At 45.2% G+C, this 19,882-nt stretch overlaps 1 protein-coding gene across 1 annotated transcript in view; it reads left to right on the plus strand.

Annotated features, from left to right (window-relative positions):
• cacna1ia (calcium voltage-gated channel subunit alpha1 Ia) overlaps window positions 1–19,882 on the plus strand; it is a 235,991-nt gene that overhangs the window by 94,654 nt on the left and 121,455 nt on the right. Inside the window, exons 12-16 of the mRNA XM_068020062.1 lie at window positions 574–729; window positions 1,448–1,538; window positions 2,142–2,335; window positions 15,339–15,776; window positions 19,585–19,685. Of these exons, the coding sequence (XP_067876163.1) occupies window positions 574–729; window positions 1,448–1,538; window positions 2,142–2,335; window positions 15,339–15,776; window positions 19,585–19,685 (980 nt within the window). The remainder of the gene's footprint in view (window positions 1–573; window positions 730–1,447; window positions 1,539–2,141; window positions 2,336–15,338; window positions 15,777–19,584; window positions 19,686–19,882) is intronic.

Genomic DNA, 19,882 nt, shown 5'->3' on the forward strand with positions numbered 1-19,882 from the left:
TCAGTGGGAAATCAATGAGAAAATGCAGACAGGCACATCAACCATGACCTCTTCCTTATCTAGCTTTCTGCAGCTTTCCAATTCTCATCTGCTGTACATGCCCATTCACTGAGCCTACCAAATCGGAAAATGGAGCAGAGAGCTGTAACACCAAGTCTCCGTTCCGTTTGCCCTCTATGTGAGTTTGTAATGAGCTTGGAAGCAAGTGTAGGGAATGATCCCGATTGAAAGACGAGTTACGTTAACATATTCAAATGGCACAGGCATGAATCCCTCCCGTTGATTTTCCAGCTGTTATACTGGAGTAATGCCACTTCCAAATCATCTGTAAGGAACACCTTATGTCGCTAGGGGTTCAACTGTAGGTGAAAATTCATTGATAGGGCAAAGGGAAAAATTTTGAAGGTCATCAGTAAGTATCACAAATTGAAGAAGTTTAGTTGACCACATTTTGAATCATGTGACAGCCTTGAATGATTTTCAAATGTTTGAATTTCTAATCCTGAGTGCAATGTAACAATCCCCTGGTAGCTTGAGGACAAAAGCTAAGATTTTGGTTTGTTGCTCCTGCAGATCCTGACCCAGGAGGACTGGAATGTGGTGCTTTATAACGGGATGGCCTCCACCTCACCCTGGGCCGCTTTGTACTTTGTGGCCCTGATGACCTTTGGTAATTACGTGCTCTTTAACCTCTTGGTCGCCATCTTGGTAGAGGGCTTCCAGGCAGAGGTAAGTAGCCACAATCCTTTCCCTGCTTACCATCGTGTGATCACTCGAAAAAGTTAGGAATGACTTTTCAGGGGCTGGGCGGGCTCGCACTCTGTCATTTCACCTCTGGGCGCCCTGGGATTGAGTTCACAAGTCTCCTGTCTCCACTGGCTGTCACCACCTTTCAGGAAGTGAATCCATGCACTCATCCCAATTCCTAGTGGGTGTAGGCATACAGCACAAAACAACCCAAGTGAGTCGCTAAATGGGCAAACTCCTTGGGCAAAATAGAATGATTAACGCTTTTCATAACCTCAGGACATCCCAAAGCGCATTACAGCCAATGAAATGCTTCTGAAGTGTAGTCACTGTTGCACTGTAAGAAATTCAACAGCCAATTTGTGCACAGCAAGCTCCCACAAACAGCAATGTGATAATGACCAGATCATATGTTTTAGTGATGTTGATAGAGGGGTAAATATTGGCCAGGACTCAAATATGCCCCAATGTTTGCAGTAAGGGGATAGATTCCTCTGCTTGGAGTTGAGCCACTTTGTTGGGGCAGTGTAGGGGGAGCTTTGCGTTGCATCAAACCATTGTACAATTCACCTCAGATTGCTTGATGTATTGTGTAGTTGATGTTTTAAACCATCTCACCAAGAAGGCGAGGCTCACGGTTTGTCCCCATCCTCACTTCAAATCACGGGCTTAACTTTCTTCCATTGTACATACATGCCAGGGAGACGCCAACAAGTCAGACTCGGAGGAAGAACGAACTTCAACAAACATCGACGACTGTGAAAAGCTCAAAGAAATGCATTATTTATCAGGTGACAGAATAAGCAGCACCTTTAACAAAACAGAGCGAGTGTTTTCCTCTGGTGACGGAGGTGTTCAAAATTAGGGAGGATTTTAATCAAGTAGATTGGGAAAAACTGTTTCCACTGGCAGGAGGGTCAGTAACTAGAGGACACAGATTTCAGATAAATGGCAGAAGAATTGGAGGGGAGATGAAGAAACATATTTCTATGCAGCGAGTTGTTGTGATCTGAAAGGGCAGTGGAAGCAGATTCGATAGTAACTCTGAAAAGGAAATTGGAGAAATACATGAAGGGGAAAATTTTAAAGTGCTGTGGGGAAAGAGCAAAGTGGGGGGGGGGGGGGGTGGTGCGGTGGTGGATTAATTGGATAACTCTAAGAAAGAGCCAGTTTAGGCACAACGGGCCAAATGGCCTCCTCCTGTGCTGTAATATTCTATGATAACTCAGCACAGAACAGGCTCTGAGACTTTCTAATTTAAACTGTGACTTTAACCAGCTGGGTCGAGCAAAGGATAGGACTTGCATGCTTCATTCTACCAATAGTTTGCAACTGGTACAGTAAATTCTTGGGCAGTCTCTAAGTGTTGTTTCTCCTCTTTTTAATGAATTCAGAGTTGAAAGCTTGTTCGATTGCTATGACTCCCAATGGGCATTTGGATCTGTCTCCTCAGAACCAATCAATAGGATCAGCGATCGTGACCTCATCAAGGAGTTCACTACAGCCTGAAAACCCCTACATCTCCGCTGGGTCACGGAAAAGCAGCGTGACCTCACTGACACGCATCAACTTTGACCAGAAGTCATTGGTAAGGACCACATTTGGCAATCGACTCCAGGATACATTGTTGGAGGGGTGGGGTCCTTCAAGTGTGAGTACGACCTGCATGGAAAGTGTTAAACAATCTCTGCCTGATCTCCCAGTGGATTACAAATTAAGCACGGGTGACCAACTCTGGTTGGATGTATTCCTGGAGGTTTCACCATGTGACCCCTCCCCCCCCACACCCCCCTCCCCTGCACTCCCCCCATTGGTCACCTGACAGGTCCATCCTCGCGGTGCCCCACCTTCCCATGGCCAATCGCAAAGCAGACTCTTCATTACCTGATTGGATGATTCTTGACTGTCAATCAAACAGCCTTTCTTCCCCACCTCCAATATTTTTTTTAACTAATGAAAAGGGTTTAAAGAAGATGAAAAACTAACACTGCACAGAGGTTGCTGCTGAATCCTACTGTTGCAAGGAAAATCGAACACCAGGGAGCAGAGAAGAGGGTTCCAAGGCCATGGATGCAGTGCTGGAGGGCAGTGGACTGGAGGAGAGATGCCTTGGTTCTGCGGGGGAACGTGGGGGTGGGGGGGTGGTGTCTGGAGGCCCTCAAGAACAACCCTCAGAAGGGATTGGGAGCATGTGACCAGGGAGCTCCCAGCGTTTGACCCCGAGGACCTGGCACTCAGGACTCATGCCTAAGATCCAGGTACTCCACTTCACCCTCACACACATTCCCATGATGCCAGCTTTACATCCACCTATTGTTGCCTCCATCTGCCTCCAGCTATTAACCTATGGCAGGCACATCCAAATACAGTGCAACACAATCACTGATATTCTGCCCTCTTCCTTGCAGGACAAGGTGGCACAACAATAGAAGGGAGCAGAGCCGGTGGTGGACAAGGGCACCTGCATCTCCTGAGCCCTATGGATAAAATGGTCTCTGCTGCAGAGTGACAGTTGCAAAGAGCCCATGGTATCCGATGTTGTTGAGAATATTAAGAAGGATGGGCAACGAATGCTGGCCTTGCCAATGATGCACGCATCCAATGAAAGGATAAAAAAAGTATCTGCCGGATGCCCCTTCTCAACTCCCAGCTCACCCTCATCCTGCTACCTGGCATAATGAGCAAGCTGCAGTTGGTGTGACCATGGACCTCTTGCTTTCCACCCATTCCTCGCCCCAGCCTTCTTCTGATTTTCTGCTTTCAGACACCCAAGAACTGCCAACTTTCCAGCCTCAGCAGCCCAAGGAGGAGGAGAGTGGGAAACACCACACCTCTGATGAAGGAGTCCCGTTACGTGATCTGACACTCGCAGTTACTACACCTGCTTTAAAGGCTGGTAAAGAGTCAGGGAAAGGGATGGTTCGTGTGTCAGTTCACCGGAGGGAAAGGTTCTGCTGCAGAGGACTCAGATGAGGGCCTTGATGGGACAGCATACAGGATAATGCTGATGGGCATGTACAGTGAGATGCTGAGTGCATTGGCTGGCCTGCCAGACAACCATCTGTCACTGTCAAAGAGCATGGAGGAGTCCGGCTCCAACTCGGCGGAGGACATTGAGCTGAGCTTGCCCGATCCACACCCTGTGCTCCATCTCCCTGTCTCGCTGCAGACTCACAGGCTTTGCAACTGCTGCCCCCATATCTGTTGCAGCCTCTGCCCCCCTCTGTGAGGATGCAGCAAAACTCCCTGCCAAATCCTGGTGCTCACCACAACACCCTTGAAAACACTGCAGAGTACTTCCAGAGTCTTTGCGGAAGTTATTCAAAATCATCTTACCTGCAAGTTGAGTGCCTGGTCCTTTAAGTAACACTACCACTTGGCCCCACTTGCATCTGAATGCTTCATCTTTAGTGAGTGACAAGTGAATTCATCCAATGGACCTGTGTGACCCAAATGTGGAAGTGGGGCATTACATGGGCTGGCAGGGCTGAGTGACGTCAGAATTGCACCATTTCACAGGCTTCCAGCGGGTGCAGGGGATGCCCACGTGAGTGCCCTTCTCAGCATGGGGCACTGCAGACCATGCAGGAAGTGGCTGGACGTGCAGGGCACCCCACTAGGAGGGTGTTCAGCTTCCGTAGCAACATCTCCAGTGGCGCTATGACTGAATTTCACGCCCACAGTTTTTTACTACTCCTATGTTTTTGTGCATGGCTGTCACTCGCAGCAGTGTCATGGAGAGCAACCTTCAATTCATGGAGACTCTAGGGCAGACCTGAAGGATTGATGATCCTACACTTGATACCTTGAACAAAATCCCTCCCTCTTAGCGTGGGAGCTCACAGTGACTGTATTATCTGCTCAACTAAGCCCCTTGCTGGGCATATTGAATATACAAACATACGAATTAGGAGCAGGAGTAGGCCACTCAGCCTTTCGAGCCTGCTCCGCCTTTCAATAAGTTAAGGGCTGAACTGATTACTCCACATTTCCACCTACCCCCGATAACTTCCACCCCCTTGCTTATCAAGAATCTATCTACCTCTGCCTTAAAAATATTCAGAGACTCTGGTTCCACTACCTTTTCATGAAGAGAATTCCGAAGACTCACGACCCTTTGAGAGAAAAAATTTCTCCTCAACTCTGTCTTAAATGGGCGACCCCTTATTTTTAAACAGTGACCCCTAGTTCTAGATTCTCCCACAAGGGGAAACATCTTTTCCACATCCACCCTGTCAAGACCCCTCAGGATCTTATATGTTTCAATCAAGTCGCCTCTTACTCTTCTAAATTCCAGCGGATACAAGCCTAGCCTGTCCAACAGTTCCTCATAAGACGGCCCGCCCATTCCAGATATTAGTCTAGTAAACCTTCTCTGAACTGCCTCCAATGCATTTACATCCTTCCTTAAATAAGGAGACCGGTACTGTACACAGTACTCCAGATGTGGTCTCACCAATGTCCTATATAGCTGAAGCAAACGATAACATTCTATTAGCTTTCCTAAATATGTGCTGGACCTGCATACTAACCTTTTGCGATTTCATGCACTAGGACACCCAGATCCCTCTGCATCTCAGAGCTCTGCAATCTCTCACCATTTAGATAATATGGTTCCTTTTTATTCTTCCTGCCAAAGTGGACAATTTCCCACTTTCCCACATTATACTCCATTTGCCAGGTCTTTGCCCACCCACTTAACCTATCTATATCCCTTTGTAGCCCTCTTATTTGGTCCCTTCATCTAAGTCATTTATATAAATTGTAAAAAGTTGAGGCCCCAGAACAGATCCCTGTGGCACACCACTCGTTACATCTTACCAACCAGAAAATGACCCATTTATGCCTAGTCTCTTTGTTTCCTGTTAGTTAGCCAATCTTCTATCCATGCCAATATGTTACCCCGTACACCATGAGCTTTTATTTTCTGCAATAACCTTTGATGTGGCACCTTATCAAATGCCTTCTGGAAATCTAAATACAATACGTCCACCGATTCCCCTTTATCCACAGCACATGTAACTCCCTCAAAGAACTCCAATAAATTGGTTAAACATGATTTCCCTTTCACAAACCCATGTTGACTCTGCCTGATTACCTTGAATTTTTCTAAATGTCCTGCTATAGCTCTTTAATAATAGCTTCTAACATTTTCCCTAAGAGAGATGTTAAGCTAACTGGCCTGTAGTTTCCTGCTTTCTGTCTCCCTCCATTTTTGAATAAAGGAGTTACATTCGCTATTTTCCAATCTAACGGAACCTTCCCCTAATCTAGGGAATTTTGGAAAATTAAAACTAACGCATCAACTATCCCACTAGCCACTTCTCTTAACACCCTCGGATGAAGTCCATCAGGATCCGAGGACTTGTCAGCCCACAGCTCCAACAATTTGTTCAGTACCACTTCCCTGGTGATTGTAATTTTCTTGAGTTCCTCCCTCCCTTCCATTTCCTGACTTACAGCTAATACTGGGATGTTACTTGTATCCTCAATAGTGAAGACTGATGCAAAATATCTGTTCAATTCATCTGCCATCTCCTTATTATCCATTATTAATTCCCCAGACTCACTTTCTATAGGACAAACGCTCACTTTGTTAACTCTTTTCTTTTTTAAATATCTATAGAAACTCTTATTATCTGTCTTTATATTCCTAGCTAGCTTTCTCTCGTACTCTAATTTTACCTTTCTTATCAATCTTTTAGTCATTCTTTGCTATTTTTTATATTCTGTCCAATCTTCTGGCCTGCCTCCCATCTTTGCTCAATTATAAATTTTTTCTTTAAGTTTGCTACTATCTTTAACTGTTTTAGTTAACCACGGATGGCAGGTCCCACCCTTGGAATTTTTCTTTCTCGTTGAAATGTATCTATTCTGTGCATTCTGAAATATCCCCTTAAATGCCTGCCACTGCATCTCTATTGACGCATCCCCTAACCTGATTTACCAGTTCACTTTAACTAGCTCTGCTTTCATGCCTTCATAATTGCCTTTATTTAAGTTTAAAATACTAGTCTTGGACCCACTCTTCTCTCCCTCAAACTGAATATAAAATTCAATCATATTATGATTGCTACTACCTCGGGGCGCCTTAACTATGAGGTCATTAATTAATCCTGTCTCGTTGCACAATACCAGGTCTAGTATAGCCTGCTATAATAAAAACAAGAAATGCTGGAAACACTCAGCAGGTCTAGCATTCTCTGTGGAGAGAGTAGCAGAGTTAATGTTTCAGGTCAGTGACCTTTCATCTCTGACCTGAAACGTTAACTCTGCTTCTCTCTCCACAGATGCTGCCAGACCTGCTGAGTATTTCCAGCATTTCTTGTTTTTATTTCAGATTTCCAGCATCTGCAGTATTTTGCTTTTAGTATTTCTTCCTTTATACCCCGTCTTACAGTGTGGTTAATGTTAGGTGGCCTGTACTCCACTCCAACAAGTCACCTTTGCCTTTATGATTTCTCATCTCTACCCAAACTGCTTCTACATCTTGGTCTCCTGAACTTAGGTCATCCCTCCCTATTGTACTAATACCATCATTAATTAACAGAGCTACCCCTCCACCTTTTCCTAGCTTCCTGTCCTTCCTAAATGCCATGTACCATTCAATATTCAAGTCCCAATCTATGTCGTCCTGCAGCCATGCCTCTATAATGGCTATCAGATCGTACTTATTTATTTCTATTTGCACTCTCAGTTCATCTGTTTTGTTTCAAATGCTTCGTGCATTCAGATACAGAGCCTTTAGTTTTGTCCTTTTATTATTTTTGTAACCTCTAGCCTTATCTGTTGACTTATTCTTAGATTTGTACGCTCCGTTCCTTCCTGTCACAGGCTGTTTATCATTTCCCATCTTAATACCTTTCTCTCTTGCCTTGTCTCTACTCCTTGATTTACCATATCTTCCCAAATTTGATCCCCTTCCCCCACTATTCCCCTAGTTATGTGGCTCGCTAGAACACCGCCCCCAGCACAGTTCAGGTGTAGACTGTCCCAACGGTATAGCTACCACTTTCCCCAGTACTGGTGCCAGTGCCCCACAAACCGGAACCCACTTCTACCACACCAGTCCTAGAGCCACTTATCGCTAATCTTATTTGCCCTGTGCCAATTTGCACGTGGCTCAGGTAATAATCCAGAGATTATTACCTTTGAGGTTCTGCTTCTTAACTTGGCGCCTAGTTCCTCATACTGACTATGCAGAACCTCTTTCCTTGTCCTGCCTATGTCATTGGTACCTACATGGACCACGGCAACTGGATCTTCCCTCTCCCACTGTAAGTTCCTCTCCAGCCCTGAGCGGATGTCCCGTACCCTGGCACCGGGCGGGCAACACTGGACTTGTTCTTTGCTGCATAGAACAGTGTCAATCCCCCTAACTATACTGTCCCCTACTACCACCAGGAAAGGCATTCTAGCATTAAGAGTGTGAATTGCTATGAATGTGCTCAGCAACTCCCCATTTTCTCAACACTGGTGTGATATGCGAAACTGGACAATATTGATGACTGTTACATTGCGTCTGCTGCTTTTTTAGTCCTAATCAACATTTCACATGACTGGTTTACCTGTGGGAGTAGCTGTTGTAAACCAAATCTCATATAATCATAAATTATCTTCTAAGTTAAATGAAAGCCACTCCAAATAGGTCAAAATATCAAAATGTTACTGAGCTCCGAGTGCACATATTTTGAGAGTGAGTGTTCAGTTTGACTGGGTCTCTGGTTATAATGAATTAGGGGGAGATTTAAACAACTCATTCACATATCTCATTGAGCGTACTAAACAGTGGGAGTACTTATGGCTCCTGGTACTTACTGTGAGGGTAATTTCAACAAGGAGTGCTTATTATTAATGGTGCTTACAGTCAGAATATTTACGTGTAGCTTTAACTCCCCCTTAACCCTATATCCTGCATTTGGGATATGATACAGTGAGTAAGAGTGTTTAATTTTTCAATTAAATTCTCAACTGATAGTCTGAGAGGTGTGAGCCAGGTTTAGTTTTACAGAAGGCGTAGTATAGAACAAGACCGTTTGATCTCAGTTTGATCCCTGGTTTGTGTTGTGTTACCTGATTTCAACCAGGGTACCAGGAGCAATCCCGCAATCTGCCTCAACATCCCTGGGGTATGGAGGGGCAGAATCGTCTCCTGATTGCCACCCTGTGGCTCCAGTTGGAAAGCCTAAGGCTGACAGGTGACAACAGGATCAGGTCCAGCTGTGGCGCATACCGTGGTTGAACAGCCTGTTAACATTCACATGAATACAAGGCACTTTGGGTGAGAGAAAGAAAGAGCTTGCCTTTACATGGTGCATTGCACATCCTCAGGACGTCTAAAAGTGCTGCACAGTCACAGGGCAGTTAATTTTAACCCTACTCGACCAGCAATAACCAAGTGGGTGGGAGGTTAAAAAATGAGGAAGTTATTTACCAGCTTGTAACTCAACCCTCTCCTGACATCACAGAATTACAGAATTGTTACAGCACATCAGGAGGCCATTCAGTCCATCATGTCGGTGCTGGCTCACCGAAAGAGCAATTTACCTAGTGCCACTTTCCCGCCTTCTCCCCGAAGCCTTGAACATTCTTCCTTTTCAGTTAACAATCCAATTCCCTCTTGAAGGCCTCGATTGAACCTGCCTCCATCACACTCTCAGGCAGTGCATTCCAGATCCTAACCACTCACTGCATGAAAAAGTTTTTCCCTCATGTCGCCATTGCTTCTTTTGCCCATTACCTTAATTCTGTGCACTCTTGTTCTCGATCCATCCACCAATGGGATCAGTTTCTCCCTTTCTACCCTGTCCAGACCCCTCATGATTTCCAACCCCTCTATCAAATCTCTTCTCAATCTTCTCTTCTCCAAAGAAAATAGTCCCAACTTCTCCAATCTTTCCACATAACTGAAGTTCCTCATTCCCAGAATGAGTGTCATGAAGCTTTTCTCCGCTCTCTCTAATGCCTTCACATCTTTCCTAAAGTGTGGCACCCAGAACTGGGCACACTACTCCAGTTCAGGCCGAACCAGTGTTCTATACAAGTTCAACATAACCCCCTTGCTCTTGTACTCTATGCTCCTATTAATAAAGCCCAGGATACTGTATGCCTTATTAACTGCGCTTTCAACCTGTCCTGCCACCTTCAATAATTTATTCACATAAACACCCAGGTCCCTCTGCTCCTGCACCCCCTTTAGAATTGCGTCATTCATTTTATATTGTCTCTCTGTATTCTTCCTACCAAAATGAATCACTTCATACTTCTCTGAATTAAAGTTCATCTGCCACATGTCTGCCCATTTCACCATCCTGTCTATGTCCTTTTGAAGTTCTACACTATCCACCTCACAGTTCACAATGTTTCCAAATTTCATATCATCTGCAAATTTTGGAATTGTGCCCTGTACACCAAGGTCTAGGTCATTAATATATATCAAGAACAGCAAGGGTCCCAACACTGACCCTTGAGGAACTCCACTACAATCTTCCTCCAGTCCGAAAAACATCCATTAACCACTACTCTCTGTTTCTTGTCACTCAGCCAATTTCATATCCATGTTTTGCGGCACTTTATCAAATGCCCTTTGGAAATCCATGTACACCACATCAACAGCATTACCCTGATCAACCTTCTCTGTTACCTCATCAAAAAACTCCAGCAAATTAGCTAAACATAGTCCGTGCTGGCTTTCCCTAATTAACCTGCATTTGCTCAAGTAACTATTAATTTTGTCCTGAATTATCGTTTCTAGAAGCTTCCCCATCACCGAGGTTAAACTGACTGGCCTGTAGTTGCTGGGTTATCTTTACACCCTTTTTTGAACAAGAGTTTCACACTTGCAACTCTCCAGTCCTCTGGCACCATCCGTGAATCGAAGGAAGACTGGAAAATCATGGCCAGTGCCTCTGCAATTTCCACTCTCACTTCCCTCAGTATCCTTGGATTGCCAATTTTAACCTTCAGGCTTCCACAGGCAGGAGACATTATGCAGACTGGAATCCCCCTCAGTCGAACCAATCCTGACAGGGCCTTGCACAGGGAAAGTACATTACCTACCTCTGTACACTCAGCACTCAATCATCTCCGGTCAGGGCTGAAGAACCGAGCTTTCTGCAGTCTCTCCTCATACGCCAGTCCCCCTAATACTCGAAACCTCATGGTTCTGGTGGCGAAGCTTTATCCAATTTTAAATACACAACCTCTTCACATCATGAGGCAGATAAGTGGCAAACGTTTTGATTTTCAACAAGTCCTTTGTTGTCTGGTTTCTCTCTCAGAAGCATTCAGAAAGCCCAGTCAAAAATTGGAATGTCCAATTCAGCCATTTAGTAATCCTTCAACAGTCTATTGTTCTTACAGCTCCCACTCGACAGACTTGAGCACATGATTGAGGCTGACATTTTAGAACAGGACAGAGGGAATGTTGCACTGTCAGAAGTGCCATCCTTCAGCTGAGATGTCAAACCAATGCCCAGTCTCCCTTCATCAGTTGATGTAAAGGATCCCATGGCACTAATAAAATGAGCAGGAGAATTCTGCCTGCTGGCCTGGCCAACATTTCTCCCTCAACTAACATCACCATGTTCAAAGAACAAAGAACAAAGAAAATTACAGCACAGGAACAGGCCCTTCGGCCCTCCAAGCCTGCGCCGATCCACATCCTCTATCTAAACCTGTCGCCTATTTTCTAATGGTCTGTATCTCTTTGCTTCCTGCCCATTCATGTATCTGTCTAGATACATCTTAAAAGACACTATCGTGCCCGCGTCTACCACCTCCACTGGCAACGCGTTCCACGCACCCACCACCCTCTGCGTAAAGAACTTTCCACGCATATCCCCCCTAAACTTTTCCCCTCTCACTTTGAACTCGTGACCCCTAGTAATTGAATCCCCCACTCTGGGAAAAAGCTTCTTGCTATCCACCCTGTCTATACCTCTCATGATTTTGTACACCTCAATCAGGTCCCCCCTCAACCTCCGTCTTTCTAATGAAAATAATCCTAATCTACTCAACCTCTCTTCATAGCTAGCGCCCTCCATACCAGGCAACATCCTGGTGAACCTCCTCTGCACCCTCTCCACAGCATCCACATCCTTTTGGTAATGTGGCAACCAGAACTGCACGCAGTATTCCAAATGTGGCCGAACCAAAGTCTTATACAACTGTAACAAAAACAAGAAATGCTGGATTCACTCAGCAGGTCTGGCAGCATCTGTGGAAAGAGAAGCAGAGTTAACGTTTCGGGTCAGTGACCCTTCTTCGGAACTGACAAATATTAGAAAAGTCACAGATTATAAACAAGTGAGGTGGGGGTTGGGCAAGAGATAACAAAGGAGAAGGTGCAGATTGGACCAGGCCACATAGCTGACCAAAAGGTCACAGAGCAAAGGCAAACAATATGTTAATGGTGTTTTGAAAGACAAAGCATTAGTACAGATTAGGTGTGAATATACTGAATATAGAACATCAGCAAGTGCAAACCTGAAGAAAAACAACCTGAAAAAAACAGTGGGTAAGCAAACTGAACAAACTAAGATGAAATGAAATAAATGCAAAAAATGTAAAAAGGAATGCTAAAAAATAAAAGGAAGAAAAAATAACTAAAAATGACTAAAAATGAAAGTAAAGTGGGGGGCTGTCATGCTCTGAAATTATTGAACTCAATGTTCAGTCCGGCAGGCTGTAGTGTGCCTAATCGGTAGATGAGATGCTGTTCCTCGAGCTTGCGTTGATGTTCACTGGAACACTGCAGCAATCCCAGGACAGAGATGTGAGCATGAGAGCAGGGGGCAGTGTTGAAATGGCAAGCAACCGGAAGCTCAGGGTCCTGCTTGCGGACTGAGCGGAGATGTTCCGCAAAGCGGTCACCCAGTCTGCGCTTGGTCTCCCCAATGTAGAGGAGACCACACTGTGAGCAGCGAATACAGTATACTACATTGAAAGAAGTACAAGTAAATCGCTGCTTCACCTGAAAGGAGTGTTTGGGGCCTGGGATAGTGAGGAGAGAGGAGGTAAATGGGCAGGTATTACACCTCCTGCGATTGCAAGGGAAGTTATACAGTTATACAACTGTAACATGACCTGCCAACTCTTGTACTCAATACCCCGTCCGATGAAGGAAAGCATGCCGTATGCCTTCTTGACCACTCTATTGACCTGCGTTGCCACCTTCAGGGAACAATGCACCTGAACACCCAAATCTCTCTGTACATCAATTTTCCCCAGGACTTTTCCATTTATTGTATAGTTCACTCTTGAATTGGATCTTCCAAAATGCATCACCTCGCATTTGCCCGGATTGAACTCCATCTGCCATTTCTCTGCCCAACTCTCCAATCTATCTATATATATTCTGCTATATTCTCTGACAGTCCCCTTCACTATCTGCTACTCCACCAATCTTAGTGTCGTCTGCAAACTTGCTAATCAGACCACCTATACTTTCCTCCAAATCATTTATGTATATCACAAACAAAAGTGGTCCCAGCACGGATCCCTGTGGAACACCACTGGTCACACGTCTCCATTTTGAGAAACTCCCTTCCACTGCTACTCTCTGTCTCCTGTTGCTCAGCCAGTTCTTTATCCATCTAGCTAGTACACCCTGGACCCCATGCGACTTCACTTTCTCCATCAGCCTACCATGGGGAACCTTATCAAACGCCTTACTGAAGTCCATGTATATGACATCTACAGCCCTTCCCTCATCAATCAACTTTGTCACTTCCTCAAAGAATTCTATTAAGTTGGTAAGACATGACCTTCCCTGCACAAAACCATGTTGCCTATCACTGATAAGCCCATTTTCTTCCAAATGGGTATAGATCCTATCCCTCAGTATCTTCTCCAGCAGCTTCCCTACCACTGACGTCAGGCTCACCGGTCTATAATTACCTGGATTATCCCTGCTACCCTTCTTAAACAAGGGGACTACATTAGTAATTCTCCAGTCCTCCGGGACCTCACCCGTGTTTAAGGATGCTGCAAAGATATCTGTTAAGGCCCCAGCTATTTCCTCTCTCGCTTCCCTCAGTAACCTGGGATAGATCCCATCCGGACCTGGGGACTTGTCCACCTTAATGCCTTTTAGAATACCCAACACTTCCTCCCTCCTTATGCCGACTTGACCTAGAGTAATCAAACATCTGTTCCTAACCTCAACATCCGTCATGTCCCTCTCCTCGGTGAAGTACTCGTTTAGAATCTCACCCATTTTCTCTGACTCCACGCATAATTTTCCTCCTTTGTCCTTAAGTGGGCCAATCCTTTCTCCAGTTACCCTCTTGCTCCTTATATATGAATAAAAGGCTTTGGGATTTTCCCTAACCCTGTTTGCTAAAGATATTTCATGACCCCTTTTAGCCCTCTTAATTCCTCATTTCAGATTGGTCCTACATTCCCGATATTCTTCCAAAGCTTCGTCTTTCTTCAACCGCCTAGACCTTATGTATGCTTCCTTTTTCCTCTTAGCTAGTCTCACAATTTCACCTGTCATCCATGGTTCCCTAATCTTGCCATTTCTATCCCTCATTTTCACAGGAACATGTCTCTCCTCCACGCTAATCAACCTCTCTTTAAAAGCCTCCCACATATCAAATGTGGATTTATCTTCAAACAGCTGCTCCCAATCTACATTCCCCAGCTCCTGCCGAATTTTGTTATAGTTGGCCTTCCCCCAATTTAGCACTCTTCCTTTAGGATCATTCTCGTCTTTGTCCATGAGTACTCTAAAACTTACCGAATTGTGATCACTATTCCCAAAGTAGTCCCCTACTGAAACTTCAACCACCTGGCCCGGCTCATTCCCCAACACCAGGTCCAGTATGGCCCCTTCCCGTGTTGGACTATTTGCATACTGCTCTAGAAAACCCTCCTGGATGCTCCTTACAAATTCTGCTCCATCTAGACCTCTAACACTAAGTGAATCCCAGTCAATGTTGGGAAAATTAAAATCTCCTATCAGTCTTCCCCTTGCTCTTTGCGACATTTTGCTATGTGCAGAATTGACTGCGGAGTTTGCCCAGATGCCAAGTCACTGGATTTTACATTCATTCCTTATAAACCAAAAAAAAAAGCAAGTTTTACATTTCTACAGCATCTTTCACAACCACTGGGCATCTCAAAGCGTTTTACAGCCAATAAAGTGTAGTCACTGTTGTAATGTCGGAAATGCAGCAGCCGGTTTGTGCACAGCAAGATCCCACAAACAGCAATGTGATGATGATCAGATAATCTAGTTCTTAGTGATGTTGGTTGAGGGATAAATATTGGCACAGACACCAGGGGGAACTCCCCCGCTCTTCTTCGAAATAGTGACCCGGACCCCATCTGAGAGGGCAGACAGGGTCTCAGTTTAATGTCGCATCTGAAAGACGGTACCTCGGACAGCGCAGCACTCCCTCAGTACTGCGCTGAGATTGTCAGCATCTTCATCTTAACCTATCAGGATGACCCTCTCTTTATCTACCCTACTGTCGGGTTGGCAAATCGCAGCTGAATGGTTACACAATCAAGGGAAGCATCCTTGAGATCTTGGTGTCATGGGCCGAGGGTCAGGTGGTAACCACATGTTGTCTTCTTTTCAGTCGAGCCGCCGAAGCTCTCACTACATCCCGTGGGGTGCTGGCAGCAGCTGGGGAAGCCGGAGGGCCAGTTGGAATAGCATGGGCCGCGCTTCGAGCCTGAAACGGAAGCCTCACTCCAGTGAGCATGAGTCGCTCCTCTCCGGCAACAGGCGCAGGATTTCCTCCTCCGACGACCCTGATGACATCAGATCTGAGGTGGTCCACAGTTCGAGCCTGCTGCACCGTCGGGCACTCTCCCTGGACACCAAAGATTCCGGTGACTTGCCAGAACTCCTCCTGGTCCCGACCGTGCAGTCGTCGGGGAGAAAGAACAGCGTAGCAACAGTTACCATGGACCACAGGGACTGTAACGGCAAAGGCCCACACATTGTGAAGGAGATCTTCCCAAAGATGAACAACAGAAAAGAGAGGAGTGTTTACGATGAGGAAATTGACTATGTAAGTTGACTAGGCTTTTCCTGTGTAATCCAAGATCTGTTTCAAAATGAAGAAAGGAGTGTGGGGAGCTATCCCTGTTCCCCTTTCTAAAAAAGATTTCCGATTAACTTTAAAGGCCTTTTTTAGAGAGGGCCAATTTCATCAATGTCAAGTTTGGCAGACCGTCAGTCCTAGAGTCGGACTGTTATCTTATTCCTGCTGTCCAGTATTGGCTTTGCTCATTCCCAGGTCAGTAAGAACATGGGTTACATGTATAGTGAACAAATACGGCAAGTGATGGGATAATTTAGAACAAAAGCAGAAAAAGGCTGTACACATGCAGCAGGTCAGGCAGCATCTGCAGAGAAAGAGAAATAGGTTTGAGGTCAAATTCTTTGTCAGAACTGTTGATGGAAAAGATTAATAGGGCGGAGTGTAAAACGGGCTGTGCATTTGCTATCGCCTGTTTGTCTATTTCCATCCCGATGTGTCTCAATGCCAAATTCAAAGGAGGGTCCCTACTGAGATGCTGTGACCCTTTCATACCTCACAGCTATCTGCATGAACTCGGAATGGGACTGGCAATTAGGTACAGAACTGCAGGTAGTTTTGTGAGGGGAACAGGGCAGAAAGAGAGAGGAGAAGACAGAGGTGAAGGAAAAGAGGAAGAGAATGGTGAAGGTGAAGAGGACAGGAGGTTACAGAGATAGGGAGGGGTGAGGCCATGGAGCGATTTGAAAACGAGGTCGAGAATTTTGAAGTGCAGACGTTGCTGGACCGGCAGCCAATGGGGATCTGCAAAAACAGGAGTGATGGGTGGATGGGACTCGGGGCGAATTTGGTTTGGGACAGCTCATAATATCACCATTCGAACAGGGTGACAGGAGAGTGACATCCATGACATTGAAAACTACTATCAAAGCACTCCCTACAGGTGTAACTGGTACTAAAGGCAGTCTAATGGGTTTCCCCATAGGCACAAGATGATCAGTAAAGTTTTCAAGGAAGTCCCTGCAAAATTTAATGTATAAAAGGTAGATTTTGAAGACACCTTTTGATGGTAAAACCCAGTAGGTGTTAAATGCCATAAGGGAAATTAATTCACGAATGACACAGCTCTTAACTGCTGGGCGTTTAGCATTAAAAGTAATTATACATGCAAATTTTATGCATTTGTACACTGTCCATGTGACCTTTGCTAAATGAATCTTAATTGTACTGGAATTAAGGACATTTTTGAGCTATTGTCTCAGACCGACAAGGTCTCAATGGAGACAAGTGACTTGCTAAACACCTAACCCTGTGACATATGCGCAGAAATAAATAAATCTAATGGGAACTGGTCCAAAAATACCTCGATTGCATTTTACAATTTCTTAATGTAACATTAATGAAGTTTGATGAGCTTCCTGGGGAATTGATATTCCAGTAACCATCAGTCTGGTCGGTAGCTAGTAACCTAATCCTTTCAAACTGATTTGAATCAGTAACAGGAACAGCTTGTGTTTATATAGAGCTTCTCGTCACAATGAAAAGTCTCAGAACAAGTTAATCAGGCAGAAGAATGGACACTAAAGTGGGAGTTTAAGTGGAGGGGTGCAGGTAGAGTCAAAGATTCAGGTTTTAAGGAGACGTCTGAAGGCAAGGAAGGAAATAGCAAAGGAAAGTGACCTGGGGTTGAGAGTCCCAGAGGGCAGAGATTCATCTTGACTGGTGTCTCAAAATGGGCAAGTCAGTAGCGCATTTCCTAAATCAGGCCGAATATAATACTGGCATCAGATTGCACAACCACCCAAGGTGAATGGCCTCCTGCTATGCTGTAAATTTTCCATTTGTCTAATTTCTACCCCATAGTTACTGAAAGAGCAGCTTTGATTGGAGAAGAAGAACTGGGAGTAAGCAATGAACCAGCATCAACAGATAGAGGATGATGGAGAACTGCAAAAAAGTCACTAAGATAGAGGGTAGCAAAGGCCAGGAAGGGATTTGGAGATTCAGATGCTGATCTGGAAATTAATTCAGGGGGGCACAGGGAACCAATAGAATGTGGTGAAGATTGGAAAGGAAGGAATTGGGAATGTGGACTTTGTTTGGAAGGCATCATTGCCTAACAGGATGTAATTGGTGGCTTTGACCAGAGTGATTTTGATGATGCAGATGGAGTGGAACTGAAATGGAAGGACTTGAATGGTGGAATGAAGGACTTCATTGACTGTTGGATCTACTCTCTCACCATGTGGACTGTGGTCTGAAAGCCCATAGACCTGCGCCAGAAGAGTGGTGGCAATGAAATGTCTAGAAATGGGAGGCCTTACATTGCAAGATGATGTTGAGGTTTGGGCAGCTGAAGACTCGTTAGAAGGGCATGGTGGACTTGTGCCAACCAGAGGCTGGTTTGAGGCTTTGTCAAACTCTTGTCCCTTAGATTTCTAGTTGCTAAAACTGTCCTGGTTAAGTGACATCTTGTGTAGCATGCTTGGGAGGAACAGGTGACTTTGGACATATGGGGCAGGGTTTTTGTTTTGGGGTTAGGACCCCATTTCCAGGTCCCTATTGCATTGGCCAATTAATGGCCAGAGGGCACGCTCGCTGTCCAATTAAGGACAGTGGATGGGCTCCCGATACTGGAGGGCCAATAGCAGGCCCTCCAGCATTTGAAAGAGTGGAAGCCTGCTGATGCAGGGATGGGGGAATGTGATTGCACCTCGAGATGGAGGTGAGTCCTCAGCACTTGTAAAACCTTTGAGAATACAAATAGCCACAGCTGCCAGACCCCTCCACAGGGCAACCTGACGCCATTTGTAAGTCAGCTACATGGAGGGGATGCTTAAATAGTGAATAGGCGTGCTGGGCACCCCCGGTGTATTGCCAAGAGGCCGCCTCCTTTCTCTGGCAATGTTTCAGCCACTGTAGGGGATCTGCCAGTCAGCGTGGTAGGGGGGCATTTATATGGCCCTTAATGGGCTACCCGACGCTTGTGGGCAAGTAGCCCGTCTCACTCCTGATCTGGTCTCCTTAAAAATGGCCCGGAGGCGGGACCATGCCGGCAAAGGGGCAAGAAATTCTGGGGCCCTCTGCATCCCGCCTCGGCAGGCTTCCAAAGTTCAGACCATGGTTCCCAAAGCTCTCCACCACTGGGAGTTTTGCTCACCTCACGTCTGGGTCTGTTGTAGGCTCATTGATAGAGATTGATCACTGTGATTGGTCAACAACTCCATTATCATTGTATCATGTGACTACCAGGGTGGTTCTCTGTAGAGCAGAGAAGGCTAAGAAGAGATTTGATAGAGGTGTTTAAAATCATGAAGGGTTTAGCTAGAGTAAATAAAGAGAAACTGTTTCCAATGGCTGAAGGGTCTATAACCTGAGGGCACAGATTCAACGTGATTGGCAAAAGTACCAGAGGTGACATGAGGAAAAGCTTTTTGTTGTACAAGTGGCCAGGATTTGGAATGCACTGCCTGATAGAGTGGAGTTTACTGTTTCAAAAGGGAATTTGATTAATAATTGAAGGAGAAATAATTGCAGGGATATGGGAGAGATCAGAGGAGTGGATTGCTCTTTGAAAGTGTTAGCACAGACTCAGTGGGCTGAATGGCCTCCTTCTGTACTGTACTATTCTAAAATTCCGTGAGGCAAACTAAATAGATTTTGGTCTATTTTCATCTAGCAATTCTAATAGAGGAAGAAGACCCTCCTTATCAGTCCCATAGGTGAAAGAATGCTGCTTTCATCCTCCATTGCAGTAATGGACAGGGACCAGCATTCACAAATTGGACAAGATATTGGTTGTTGCTAACCTTAATTAGTTTGCATGTCTTTGTTGCAGAGCCTATGCTTCCGAATTCAGAAGATGGTGGAAATTTACAAGCCGGACTGGTGTGATACCCGGGCCGATTGGTCAGTCTACTTATTCTCTCCCCAGAACAGGTAAGATGTAGAATATGGTAATCAGCAGAATGTATAACCAATTTTACTTTGCCCTATCCAACTAGATTTTCTGATAAGACTTTATTGCCAGAAATCTGCAGGGCTATATACATCTAAGAGTTTAAATGGTAAAGAAGTTAATGGGGTAGAATGAGAAAAACTATTTCCTCTGGCTGGGGAGTCCAGACAGGGGGGCT

This window comes from Heterodontus francisci, chromosome 41 (genome assembly GCF_036365525.1).
Source record: "Heterodontus francisci isolate sHetFra1 chromosome 41, sHetFra1.hap1, whole genome shotgun sequence".
Taxonomy (NCBI): Eukaryota; Metazoa; Chordata; class Chondrichthyes; order Heterodontiformes; family Heterodontidae; genus Heterodontus; species Heterodontus francisci.